The 14,593-nt window shown below is 38.4% G+C and overlaps 1 protein-coding gene across 1 annotated transcript in view; it reads right to left on the reverse strand.

The window, feature by feature from the left end:
* Nucleotides 1-1,577: 1,577 nt before the first annotated feature.
* LOC122710884 (B-cell lymphoma/leukemia 11B) overlaps nt 1,578-14,593 on the reverse strand; it is a 41,682-nt gene continuing 28,666 nt past the window's right edge. Inside the window, exon 3 of the mRNA XM_043929093.1 lies at nt 1,578-5,876. Within this exon, the coding sequence (XP_043785028.1) occupies nt 3,703-5,876 (2,174 nt within the window). The 3' untranslated portion in view covers nt 1,578-3,702. The remainder of the gene's footprint in view (nt 5,877-14,593) is intronic.

The raw sequence follows: 14,593 nt of genomic DNA on the forward strand, positions 1-14,593 counted from the left end.
CTCGTGTCCCCCAGATCGAATCGTCCTCCGTGAAAATTTTTCGTGTGTGATTGTGTTCTCTTCTTTTTCCTATGTTCGCTTCGTGAGGCAGGGAACTTGGTCCTATGTGGGATGAATTCGAATAAGAAAGACGAGAGAAACTTTTCTTTGGAACCAAACTACATGTTTCGTACCATCGTTTCATGGATTTTATTTTCTATAACCATTTTGTGTGCCATATGTTTCTGCAGGGTTAAAGATCCAACACTCCCTTATTCTTTTTCTCTCTTTCTCTCTCTCTGATTTATTTTTCTTTTCTTTTCTTCTTTTTCTCAAAATGGATGATAGAATCGTCCATAACGAAAAACGATGAACGAAACGACGAGTTCTCGTGCTTACGAAAGAGATTGATGCAATTAATATTACTACGATGATTTTTTTTTTTTTTTCATTTATTTATTTCTCACGTTCACCGACGATTATTTTTCGTCTGCCTTATTCTCCGCCCGGTTCTCCACCTCCCTGTATTCGTCTCCCATTTTTTTTGCTACGGGCAGTGCCATATATTTACAATATATCGTATAAACGGAGCCTGGCATGTACGTATTTTCAGAATCAATCTAACAAACGTTTTTTTTTTTTTTTTATTTTTCTTTAACTAGATAACGAGATTTTCATTTTTTTTTATTTTCATTTTGCCTTTTACCTAGGGCCGTACACGTCTAACACCGAGACAACTATCTTGATATGAGTTTTTTTCCATTTTTTTCTCCTTTAATCCCATCTTTTTTTTTATTTTACTCGCACACACGTACGTACATAACGCTTACGCACACCATCGGAAAAAATCGTGAAATATCTCTCGTTCGATTTACCTTTTGCACGCAATAATCAACGGAACACACGCACGCATACTATCCGATTTATACTTTATCTTATTGCCTAGATCATCTTTTTTTATTTATTTATTTAGGAACAGTCCTCTTCGAAAACGTTTACAACGAGGCGTTTTTTTTTTTTTTTTTGGAAAACGAGGCAAGGGAAAGTAATAAAACGAAAAAATCGAATGGACGTATAGGAAACGAAAATTGGTACGCTTGTTTTAATGGAAAGTAGAAAGAAAAAATAATTGCGCGAATACAATAACACAAATACCTCAGTCTTCGGGTTTTTCTAATGAAAATAACGGAGAAAAGAGAAAGGAAAATCGGTTGATCAACCATTGTTAGAGCGCATCACGTTGTTGGAAGCCACGATTTTCGCAGGATCAACGATCCATGGCCTCGATCCTGCGAAAGCCGCGCGCGATCCGGTCATCCGCGACGACAATAAATATAACCAACGAACAAATACGCTATAATTATAGCGTCGGCGTGTTTCATGAACTGGAAATGACCGTCGAGGATTTTCTCTTCAACAATTTATGCAAAAGCTAATCACATTTTTCGTCTGATAATTACTTGAATTTATTTTTGTATTATTATTTCTTTTTTTTTTTTTTTTTACATATCGTTTGTATACTCTGTAGTCATCGAATTAGGATGAAATTAATTCTTTATCTAAAATAAGGTGTAAATTGTCATTAAATTTAACTAAATTAGAATTGTATTTTTGAAAAATTTAATTATTATTCATCTTAAAAAAAAAAAGAAATAATTCATGGATAGCATATTTGTATCTTGTAAGATATTTATTTAAAAAATTGAGGCATGTATCAATAGATATTGATACATTTGATATTTTATATGATAAAGATATAATAAATCTTTTATTATATCAAATTTTCTTTTATCAAAGTTTTATAAAAAATAAATATAAATACTATACATTATTAGAATCTAAATAATTCTGCGAATTAATTCGATGACCAAAGATAATAACACTTTGGAATAAATAAATTTTTGTGATCAGCTGTCGAACGTTAATAATAATCGGCGCTTAATTTAATCCGTTTAACATAGCGCCATCATGAAAACAATAACAGCATCGAGGATAAAATCACTCGACGGACATCTCGATCATAATAATATAGCGCCGATAAACCTAAACAACTTTGGCATTTTCTTAACCACGTAAAACATCTTTTCTCGATAATAATTTAATAATAGCGGGAATAAAATAATGAAGACAGCGCTTACAGTAGCTGTAACCGCGTTAATAATAGTGGCAATGAATAATAATAATAATAGCAATAATAATAATAATAATGATAATAATGATAATAATAATAATAATAATAATAATAATAATAATAATAATAATAATAATAATAGACAATAATAATGACAATAATAATATTAATAATAGACAATAATAAAAATAGCAATAATAATAATAATAATAATAGGCAAATATACTATGATACATTTTACATAGGATAGATCTTAAAATCTATAAAAAAAAAAAAAAAAACTCAGCGCACACATTCGGATCACGCTGTACACAATTAAATCGTATCTCAAGTACTCTCGCGTTTCTCCTTAATTAGGAATCCTAATCATCGATAAACGTTGGGGTTTTTCAAGGATTGGGGGGTTTTCTTTAAGGTTTTCGAATATCGATGTTTCTCGTTTTATATGTACACGGAGGATATCGTTGAAATCGCCTATAAAGGATTCTTCTTCTCGAGGAAAAGAATAGCTCGAAATTTTCTTTTTCACGTTTCCCTTCCATTTTCTTTTTTTTTTTTTCTTATTTTTTACAAAACAAAAAGAGACGTCAACATGAAATATCAATGGGCGCGACGTCGTGCAATGTACAAAAAAGATTTCCCCTTCTCGATCACTTCTCGATGCCCTCATCTCCTCGATTTTTCCCCCCTAAACATCGTACATACATACAGAGTGGTTGCAAATTCTTTCATATCATATAACGTAATGTACATACATATACACGCGCACAATCTCCATCACACATATATACATATATTACGTTATACAGTATGTGTTAATATATATATATATATATTATATATTATATATTATATATATATATATATATATCGTTATATTAAATAAATAATCTTCAAATGCGATAATAAAGTTACTATTTCCAGATTATCCTATGTATAATATTTATATTCTGTATAATTCTCCTCTTTTTTTATCTCTCTCGCAATTTATATTTATATTTATATATATATATTTATATATTTATATATTTATACTCTTTATATATATATATATATATTCATATTTATAGCGTCTTTATTTATAACTATTTATAAGGATATACTTTGAATAGCTGTGCTGAGACTCGCAAAAGTGGTAACCATTCGTTTGCTTTCCAATTTCAAATCGCCTTTTCTCCAATTTCCTCCACGTTCGTTGAATCCTTTTTCTCGTGTTGGGAGAAAACGTTCAGTCGTGGCCTTTCCATCAGTTCGGCCTTCGAGAGCCATTTCCTCGTTGTTCCACATATTTTATACATATTTTATACTTATATTATCATTGACCTTTTCCAGGTCCATCTAATGGTTGCTGCTTCGATTCACCGACCTACCGCCTCTCCTAATCCCGAGAGGCGACTTTGGACATATATCACCAAAGGAGATTCTCCGGAGTGTCGACCATAATGGTCACGCGTGTCAATCGTGTTTCACGCGACGCGAGGATGCGGAGATCTGTTTCACTCTCGAGGAAGAAGATCCCCTGTTCAGTACACCGGGTAAGGTGGCCTGTGCGGCCACAGTGGCGGGATCGGCGGTAGGCTTCCGTTCCAAGATCAAGGGTCCTTGGTACTCAGCGAGGAGTCCTCGTCCTGGCTGGCGGGATACGGCATCCCCAATTTGGGACACTGCTGCACAACCACCACGCATTTTCTCATATGCTTCTCCAATGTGCTAGGCACCGAGAAAGGCATCTCGCAGAAACGACACTTGTACGTGTCCTTACCGTGTCGACCGTGGGTCTTCATGTGCCTGGTCAGCTTCGAGCTCTGCGCGCAAGCGTACGAACACAGCTCGCACTTGTAAGGTTTCTCACCTGTATGGGACCGCCTGTGCACCGTCAGATTCGAGCAATTCTTGAATACCTTGCCGCAGAACTCGCACGTGTCGTTTCTCCCCGTTCGTTCCTTCTTGAGCAGAGGGCTGGGCAAACCTTGGAGCGCTAGATTGGACGTGGTGGCCTTGGTCACTTTGCGAAACTCATTGTTCTCGAGGTAATGGGGGCTGGGTAACCATAGGCCGCCGAAGTCCGGCCCCGAGGATCTGGGAAAACCCTGACCGGAGAATATGTTAGGCGTGGTCGAGGAATTGAAATTCGTGGGCGACAACGCGCTGTCTTTCTCCTTGTTGTTGTTGAGAGAGTTGGTGAGATTGGACGGTGGCTCCGTCTTGATGAAAACGCCCCGGTGATTCTCTTGCAACGCTTGTCTGTAAGCCTCCGAGTACTGAGCTATGTTGCTCAATCCGAACTTTTCCATCAGATCGCCGACCAGGCTGACGGGTTTCTGCTCCACTCTTCCGCCGCTCTCCTCGCCGCTTTGCCCCTGGGTCGTGCTCAAATCTTCCGGTATGTTCTCCTCGGTGTCCTCCCTCTCGGTCTTGGGCTCGTTTTTCACAGCCTCGTCGAGATCCATGTTCTCGTCACAACTGGAACCGTCGTCCGGCGCTGTCTCGACGCTACCCTGGGGGCTGGGCGGATTCAGGTTCTCTTGATGCTCCTTCCTCATGTGCTTCCTCAATTCCGCGAAGCTTGGAACCTCCATCTCGCACACCTCGCACCTGGTCGGCGTCGTCTGTCCATCCTGCGTGCTATCTTGCTGATACTGCCTCTCCTTGTCCCGATGACTTCTTCGATGCACGATGAGATTCGACTGGAAACGAAACTTCTTGTCGCACACCTCGCACAGGTAGATCGTCTCCGACGCGGAGTCGGCGATGATAGGCGTGAGGGCGACGGGTGGGCTGGTTTTCTCGCTGTCGGTCGAGTTGTTGTTATTATGATGGCCGACCGGGCTTTGATTGTAACAGGGTGGCGAATTTTCTTTTTGATGATTATTGAGCGGTAGAATTGTCTGGTTGTTGGATGCAGGGCTCGGTGGTTCCACGGATTGATTGTGATTTTGCGTAGGTGGTTGCTGTTGCTGCTGCTGCTGCTGCTGCTGTTGCTGTTGTTGCTGTTGCTGGACGGTGGTGCTCGGTACCGGTACGGGTGGTACGGGGGCGGGTGGGTTGGGATTTGTCGTCGAGTTTCCGCTACTGGGTGGAGCCGCGCCTAAGGACGGATTAGCGAGGCTCCTTAGGCGCGCCGAGTAAAAATCCAGATTGGTCTCTAGTGGGGGTGGATGCGCTTGGCCGGCGAGGCCACGGCCGTGCGACAATTCGGCCAAGTTTGCCAAGTTTCGAGCGTTGTTCAGGGAATCCAACGAGCTGCGGACCAACGGGTCTCCAAGGTTTAGACCATCCATACCTCTGAGCGGATCGCCTAGGTTTTGAAGGTTCCGGGTCGCCGTCTGCAGCTCCTGGAGGCCCCTGTACCCCGCCAGCGGATTCAGGGCCAGAAAGTCGGGCCTGAACATGGGTGGAAAGCTTCGTTCCAGGTGTTGAGGTAGCCTTAGAAAACTGTGAAGGGGATCGCCGACCAGAGACGCGGACGATTGCAGTTGTTGTCGCCCGCTGCTGCCGCTCGAGTTCGTTCCGCCCGACGAGTTGCCCGCGGACGAGCTCCCGGTGGACTTGGCGCTAAGGTTCAGGTGATTCGGCGGGCTTAGGTGGTGGGTGTGCGTCGGTGTAGGCGTCGGCGGACTCGGCGCTGGTGTATTCGACGACGAGTTCGTCGACGATGACGGGGAGGTGTAGAGTCTGGCACCGTGCACGCTCTGCGCGTGCTGCAGCAACTCCCAGGCGGAGGACAGCCTCCTGGAGCATTGCGAGCATTGGAGCCATCGGGGTTCTGAAACAGGTGAACGTGAATGGTATCGATTAACTGTTTAAGTCGAACAGTCTTTTAAATTTTATAGCAAATTGAAAAAAAATTGATGATCGATGATCGATTTTGATTCGATTAAGATCTCGGTTTAGGATTGTAGAAAATCTTATTATATTGTATATTATATATACAAGTAGAAGAAGATGCATTATAAATGCGTTTTCTTTTATCTAATATATTTTTAAATATCTGAGTTGGACGTTGGAGCTTGGTGTTCTTATAGTAGTCTTATTCTGTGTAGTATATCCTGGCTGCTTTGAATGTTCAACGCGCTGTACCTTGTGAACTGTTCTAAAGACAGGAAGTGCAACGTACGTTACCTCAAATATATTAGAACGTAATTATAGCATAATCCTGCTAATTGGACCGCAATTTCAAAGCCTCTATAATTTCAACATCTATCTTCTATTCAAACTTGTATTCGCCATAATCTTTGAAGCAAGATAATAACGTAATTTTTTCACATAAAAGTTGTAATAATATTTTGGACAGAAGGAAAGTTTTTTCTTATTACCTTTCATTTCATCAATTCAAAATCAATTCTCTGATCTTCTTATGTACAATTTCGTTCGTAAAAACTTATAAGATCAATAACGTGTACGAATTCATTTCAAAGCTATATATATCTAAGAGAAAAACATTTCTTCATCTAACGATATTAAATTAATCTTCTTTCAGGTAAAGTGATCCTGCTTTACGTCACGTGGAAAGGCGAGAAACCTCGAAGAACAACCCTAAACAACACCATTCGGAACGATTACCCGCGCGATAAGTTGCAACCGCGTGAAACGGTCCAGAAGATTACCGTGAACTACACTGTGATATATGATAACTCGGGTAAAAATCTCGGAATTATAGAGGGGCAGGATCGCGGGACATGTGTGTCTAACGTGTGTTCGACCCACGTATAGATGTCGGGTCGGCTATCAATTTTCGGGGCACCCTTAATTTCGTGGAATCGGGATAGAAATCGGGTCCGCCGATTGAATTCGAAATTCAAACGGCGCGGCTGTGTCAAATTGCGGCCACGCGGGGGCTTAAAAATAATATCCTGGAAAAGAAGCGAGGACTGGAGGGGGTTGGAGAGGGTGGCTCGAGGCGAATGGGGGATCGGTTCGAGCCTTAGCCCGTGGAGTGAAACTGACCCTTAACGACTTCTCTCGACCCTACCTCAAGCTCCGTAGACGACCACGGGAGGAACTGGTTTTGAATTTCAATGTTTTTAATCCGGAATATCAGATTTTCGGCCATTTTTCACGCTCTGGAGACGCTCTTTCTGCGATGTTGGGGCGTTCGTGGGATTTTATTAATTCGAGGGCCACCCTCTTGGTAGTGGAGGATGATAAAAGACGAGAAGCAGAAGGAAGATGGAAAGAAAGAGGAACAGACGTCGCGATGATCCCTCGTTGCCCTTGGACGGGCGGAAACGAAGTGAGACGCGGAGGAACATATTTGGTGGCTTGGTGATGGGTCAGGATGTTGGGGGTGATTTTATGGTGAATTTATGTGTCGAGAGAAATGTTGAAGGAACGAGGGTTTGTGGTTTACAATGTTTTTTTTTGTTTTAAGTATGATTAGAATCGAATTGTGGATTTTTCGATTGATGGAAAAAGTTGTTGCATGAAAATGTCGATCGAGGCTTTTGAAATTATGATTTGATTTTGCCTTGGAGATTTTCTCCGTATATAATCGTATCATCGATCGATACTAACCAGTCAGTGTATTATTTCTCAATGATTGTATTTTATAATCATCAGAATTATAAATTCAATATATATTCTTTAGCGTCGATTCAAAAAATTTTCCACGAACAAACAATTCACGGTTGAAAAGAATAATTTTAATCGAATCGTAAGTTTTCCAACAGAAGAAAAAAATTAAGAAGTTCTAGATCGTTTCCCATATTATACTGTTACTGACTGATTTAGCAATGGAAAGAAAAGTCGGAGAACAAAAGATCTGGGAAAAATAAAAGCTAATTAAATGGCTGTTCGAGATAGGGAGAGATCTTTGTCGTCGAAGGAAGTCTGGAAGTCTGGAAGTCTTAAAGCCGAACCTTTTCTAAATAAGATCTTACGTTTTACTTAAGTTTCTTAAACGGTCCTCTCCAACGTCGAAATTGAATCGTTTGTTACACCAAACGAACGACCCTGTCGATCGTTTGCTCTTCTTCTAAATTTTCTTCAAATCTTTTTCTACAAAAGCAACTTTCCCCACATCTTAAATTCTAAAGTTCGTGCAGTTCGTTCTTTTTATCCACAGTATCAATGATACATTGGTAATTTACGTTTCTTAAAGCTGAAATAATTAAATTCTTTTCAACGTAAAAATAAATTTCAACAAAAAATTTATCATACATAAATCGGTTCGCTCGTTTAACCCGACTTTCTTTCTTGTTTTTTTTTTTTCTAAATAAATAAAATTTTACTTAAATTTTCAACAAAAATATTTATCAGTACATAAATCTAATATTAATCCAGTATTCCAAATCGTAAACTACATCCAACTCCAGAACCGTGACGCATTTGGTGTTTCGAAAAGGAGATACGAGCGACAGATATCATAGAAAATTAAGACCAACGAATTACACTTTCGTTTATTGCTCACACCTCGCGTTTATTGCTGAAAATTATTCAAGAGAAACTGTATACGCACACGTACATCGGCACACTGGAGCAGCGTGGTGAAAACACGCAGAAGCGACTATCACCGATGTTCAATAAATGAATCACGGATGCCGGCGACAATGGGACACGTAAACAATGAATCCTAAATTAAATTAGAAACAACTCGAGGGACGTCAGCGTTCATAAAGCGATAGGATATACCACGCGACAATACACAATGGAACACATATCGCCGCGTGTAACAAGGTGCTAAGTAGAATAACGAGGCTGGCGGGTGGGCGACGGATTTTTCTTCGCCGCCTCGCTGACCTTTCACCACGATTACGCTTGCGTTTACGCGTCGCTGTAAGAAATGCTCGCGGTATGGAGAAGAGGGAAAATGCCGTGATCCCTCGCAGATAACCTCGTTCCAACGTAGGAACGTTGCAGTCGAGACGGCTTCGTGGACGAGACTTTTTCTTCAGGGTAGAAAAATCGGTGGAAAAATTATTATGGTGGTTAATTAATATCGTGTTTCATTTCAAGTTTTTTCTTTTCTTTTTCTTTTCTTTTTAAATTATTGCGATTAATCAACTATTCAAAAAACGAAACGATTAATTTCTATAAAGTTCAAAAGTTTCGATACAAGATAATAAACTTTTTACAATTTAGAATTTAAATTTGTTCTTCAAAAATTTATTATATTTATTTATATTTTATTTATATTTTTATTTATATGAAATTTATTAGAAATTCAAAATCCTCTATCTTCCTCAGATCTTGTATATTGTGTACAAGAAACGTGAATCTAGAAGAAAGAAGAAAGATATTAAAAATTTAATGATTCCAATATTCTATTACGATCTTAATAATTTAATAAATTTTTAAAACGTTATTCTTCTAATAATAATATATTGAATGAACTTCCTGTCCAAGTGTTAAAATTATCCTCAATCAATATCAGAGACGAGGAACAGAGTTAACATCGATAATACAAAACGTGGAAATTCTTGTTTACAATGCATAAGATCTAATCATCGAATCGAACCTATCCACGAAACTTACATTCCCCCTTTAATCATCCCTTGTTCGACAAAAATTCGTAAAGTATATATATTTATATACTTCGATATAATTCGAGAGTAAAATAGCTACGCGTCTATCGACGGCAACAAAACAAAGAAGCGGCGAAGAAACGGGAAGAAATATCGCTTAATTTTCACCGCGTCATCGATTCGACGAACCTTTTCGTGGTGCGAACTCGCGTGACCCCGGCTCGGAGAATTAGAAAGCGAGGAAAGGGACGAGTCACGGCGCAAATGAGGGGTCATCGAGTGGCAAACCGTGAAAATTTGGCATATTGTTTCACGGTTTGTCCCTCGGGCGGTCTTCCTTCATCGGAAGTGGAGGAATATTGTCGAGTTCCCTCGCGAAGAGGGGACGTCGAGGAAGATAAGCAAGCGCCCGAGTATAATAAAGGTGTATCGATTCACAGGCGAACGCTTTTCATATGCAAACGCAGCGGCCGGCCATCCGTTAGGATTATTTCTTTAGATTTTCCACGATCTTCTTCACTTTCTTTCTCTCTCTCTCTCTCTCTCTTTCAATATATATATATATATATATATATATACAAAAGAGATGGTTCGCCCTTAGAGAAGATGCGAACGATAGAGGAGCGCATCGATCATGATTTATGGAGTTCCACTTGCCGGCGCGAATGGCGAGGTGAAAAGGAACGGACGCGTTTATGGGAATCATTGTAAACTTGAAATTTATACGGGGAATTGGTTCGGATATAGGAAGATTGTTGTTCGAGAGGAATGAAGATATTATGTGTTTAATGAGGAATATATTGATCGTGTATCAATAACAAATCTTTTTTTGCATATAATTGTTACGTTTTCTTTTACGTTTTTCTTTTTATTAATTTTTTATTAACAATACCGTATTTTTTTTATATTAGATTTTATGCGATGCTTTATTCGCGATTACACGTGAAATTTTATCGATAAATTTATTTTTATTAATTAACCGATTAATATCCGTGTTATTATATTTTCTTTTCAAGTTACATTCGTTGTTTCAGAAGCAATTAGAATGTATGTAAAATGTAAACTTTGAAAAAGCTAATAAATCGTATCGCGAAAGAGATAGAAAGACTGTTAGATAAAATCTATTCGACGTGTTTCAATCGGTCAATCTCTGTCGAGCAAGCATAATCTGATCCCTGATTAAAATCGCCCACAATCTATCTACCTGGATACGATGCGACGCGCGTTGTCCCTTTTAAGTGCAACCCTTGTACGTAGGACAAAGTGCATACGCCGCATACGTTGGCTAATCGATATTTTAATATTGTCACACGCCATTCTGGATTAAAGGCCTTTGCGTATGCGTGTATACATACGTGTATCTCCGTATACACGCGCATAATGCGCGATGACGTAACAGACGGCAGATGTGCACGGTTTGAAAAGCGAGAAGATCTCCTCCGCGGAACTGTACCGTTTTAATAAATTTTCGTCCACGTGATATTGGCCGGGTGGAAAATCAGAGAGAGAGAGAGAGAGAGAGAGAACAATCGTGGCCAGCATGATGAATAACCGTTGATGATGAATAATCAGCCATTATCGTTTCGTAATTAATAAATCTTGGAAATAGTTGTTCTTCGATACTCAGAATTGTCATTGTTAACGGGGAGAGGATGGATGGAAATAGATCCAATGACAGCAATGATTTTTTTTGGATCTAAGAGGAATCTGGCAGAGGAGGATGGATGGAGAAGGATGATTTTTGGAGACACGTGGAATATACGCGGAATTGAATAGGTCTCCGTCTGTCAGGCTATTTCTATGTGACCCATGAGAGCGTAGGTCGGTGTTATTTGAAGAAATATCACTTAGTCTGGGATTTCTAGCTATGTTATTCTGTTAATTAAGGATCCGATATCTAAAGATAGACGACATAATCTTTTTAAAAATTTGTATTGTTTTTATTTTAATTTTTTTTTTTCTGTTACCATAGTAATTTCCTCAAATTTTGTCAATTTCATTTTATTTCAATTGTTATTTTTTTTTAACTGTTTTAGAATGTATTAGATTTTACAAAAGGATTTTAGGATTTTATTTAGTATCTGTCTTAACTGGATAAGATAACGATAAGATAAATCGCAGGGTTTAAAAATAATATATATTTAAAATATAGGATTTTTTATCGCAATTGTAGGTTTTTGTAAAAGTATAAGATTAATAAATTAGATAGAATATATTGTGTGATAGATAGTATAAAAAAAATTCACAATTCTGCAAGAATTGTACAAAAGAACTTGAGGAAAGGAAGCGATGAAGGGTGTAGGAGGATCATGTCTGAAAAACGAGCATTGAGAATACCGGATTCGGAAAATTATTTCGTGGAAACTGTCCCTCCCGATTGACGGTAGCTAAGTTTCGTGTGAAATCTTCCGTGAAAGGGTTGAAAGGAAGTATTCGTAGGATGACCAGGGCCTGAATCGTCGTTAAACAATGGCATTCCGAGCGATTTGCCCGTAAACGTCGCGTGGGCCAATTTGTCGGGCAATTTCTGAGGAAAATCGTTGGGTCACTATCGCGAGTACCACGATTCGTATACGGCCATATTGTACTGTGTTTCATCGTAAACCACTGGTGAATTTAAACTTTTGATTTATTCGAATTAAATTGTCGAATATGTTTGCAATTTATTGGAAGAAAATTATTTAACTAGGATCTAAATAATTAGTTGTAATTCGTTATAATTTTTATCATTTGATTATTTGAATATTTCATGTTTTATTATTATTATTATTTAATTAAAATTAAAATTAAAGGATATAATTATCACGTAATTATATTCTTTTTATCTATGATTTTCCTTTTTATTCATTTAAGGTGTACTAAAAATTGTTTCATTATCATTCATCATTTTCTTCGTGATGATTTTTATTGATTTTGATTAATTTATTTATTTATTTTTGTATCTTTTATATTTCTATTACGATTCTTCTGAAACACGTATCAATCGAAATTGTACTTTTTGTTTCGAATATCGTTTTGAGAAAAATATCGAGCTATTATGGTCCTCGATCCAGTAGAACCATTCGGGTAATACTGAAAAATGTTCAAAGTTCAAGGTTCAATAACTTTGTTAGCATTCTACTTCTTGATCCCTTAAGCCAATTTTCTTTCAGTCACTTTTCGCCAGATTTCTACAAAGTTATGGAACTTGAAACTTCAACTTGAAGTATTTTTCTTTACTTTATCCCTAATTCGATGATCCAAGATTGTATATTTAAAAAAAAAAAACAATCTTTTTACATGTAAAAATATAAAGTAATGCTTCCTTTCCATCATTTTTCATTTTTCCTTTTTCCTTTTCGTCGTTTCTCATTTCTAAAATACAATATAACACTCTTTAACATACGACAATTTTAACAATAATTCAATTATTCGTAATTACTTTTGTATCCGGAAAAGATGTTTGTCAATTGCACATGAGAGATAAATTCAAAGTTATAATAGTTATACTTTGCAAAATCAAAGCCTATGTATTTTCAAATAAACCCACGCACCAATACACAACAATCTTCATATTCCTCGTGGTCACTGCAAACTTGCAACACGATTCGTATTCTCGAAGACTTTATGTTTCGTCGTTCTCTTGTCCAACCGCAACCGTCAAGAACGAGCCACATTGCCCATTAACTCTCTTGGCCCGCAAACAAACACGAAGAAAAAGAAGCTGGAAGTGAGGAGGACGTCGCTCTTCTGGTTGAAATAACAAAAAATTCAAAAGCCCGCGCGTGCCAAAAATATTGCTCTTCTTAGTGTGTTCGCGTGTTATTGCATTCAGCCTGGCAAAACTTCATTCTTACACGGTGGTTCGAGCATTGTGCTTCAAGAGAGAGAGAAAGAGAAAGGCAGAAAGAGAGAGAGAGAGAGAGATAGGAAAAAGAGAAAAAGAAGGGAGAACGCGTTCATCTTTGAAACGCGTTTCATGGGTTCGCGCGTTGAAACGTTGTTACTTTCTCGTCTTCACCAGTGACACTTTAATTGTCTTTGTCGATATTGTAGCAGAAAGAAGACAAATGTTGCGTGTGTCTTCATTTGAGAAGGATGCAAAGAAATAACAATAAATGGATATGAGGGAGCGAATACCGAAAATGTATTGTTGTGACGCGTAGAAGTCGTAATATTTGGCTTGTGATAAAATCTGCTGATTCATTATTAGCCCATTGTGCGTTAAGGGGTTGAAAAGGTTCCAAAAGTAACTGTTGATAATATATCATAAAAAGATTCTCACTGAAACAGTCTTCTGTAAAGAAGAAACTGCATCTGGATGGAACAGATACATCCTCAAAGAAATTCATTATAATTTTCTTATCTGTTGAGCCTAGAATTCAAACATTGTACATATTTCTCACATAAAAGAATATATATCAAATATTATTCAAATATAGAATTCAGACATCCTTCCGATTAATCATAGAATTGTAATAAAAAAATCTACAAATCTACAAACTTAAAAGACGAACGATTCGACGATTTAAAAAACACACCACGTTGGATCAATCTTTGCCAACGAAAAGAATTCGGATTTAGAAAAAAGAAAAGACCTTGAAATCAAACGTTCCAAGGAAAACGATTCGCAAGAAGCATCCACGAGAAAAACAAAAGTATCTTGAGTTTAAAAAAATATCCCGCATCCGAGGAGAAGGTGGTGTAAGAAACGAAGACAGTTGGTTGTATTGGCATCGGTGTATCGCTTTTATATCGTCCTCGTTGACTTCCTTCCTCGCGGGGTGAAAGCGAGGAGGAAAAGAAGAAGGGAGCGGAAGAAGGGGTGCGAGAGCCTCGAAACCCCAACGAGATACAACCAATTCGCAAGCAATTCTCGCCTCGCCTCAGGCGGTCCACGAAGACGAGCTGGCCGCTTCGTGAGTGACGAGGAGAGAAGGGGGCGTGGAGAGCGGAGGAAGAGAGGAGAAGAAGAAGGGGCTGAAGAACCATCGTTGGAAAAAGCTCGGCCACGAACGAGAATTAATATTCCAGACAAACG

The sequence above is a fragment of the Apis laboriosa genome, unplaced genomic scaffold (genome assembly GCF_014066325.1).
Source record: "Apis laboriosa isolate Shangri-la unplaced genomic scaffold, ASM1406632v1 scaffold15_cov152, whole genome shotgun sequence".
In the NCBI taxonomy this organism is placed as follows: Eukaryota; Metazoa; Arthropoda; class Insecta; order Hymenoptera; family Apidae; genus Apis; species Apis laboriosa.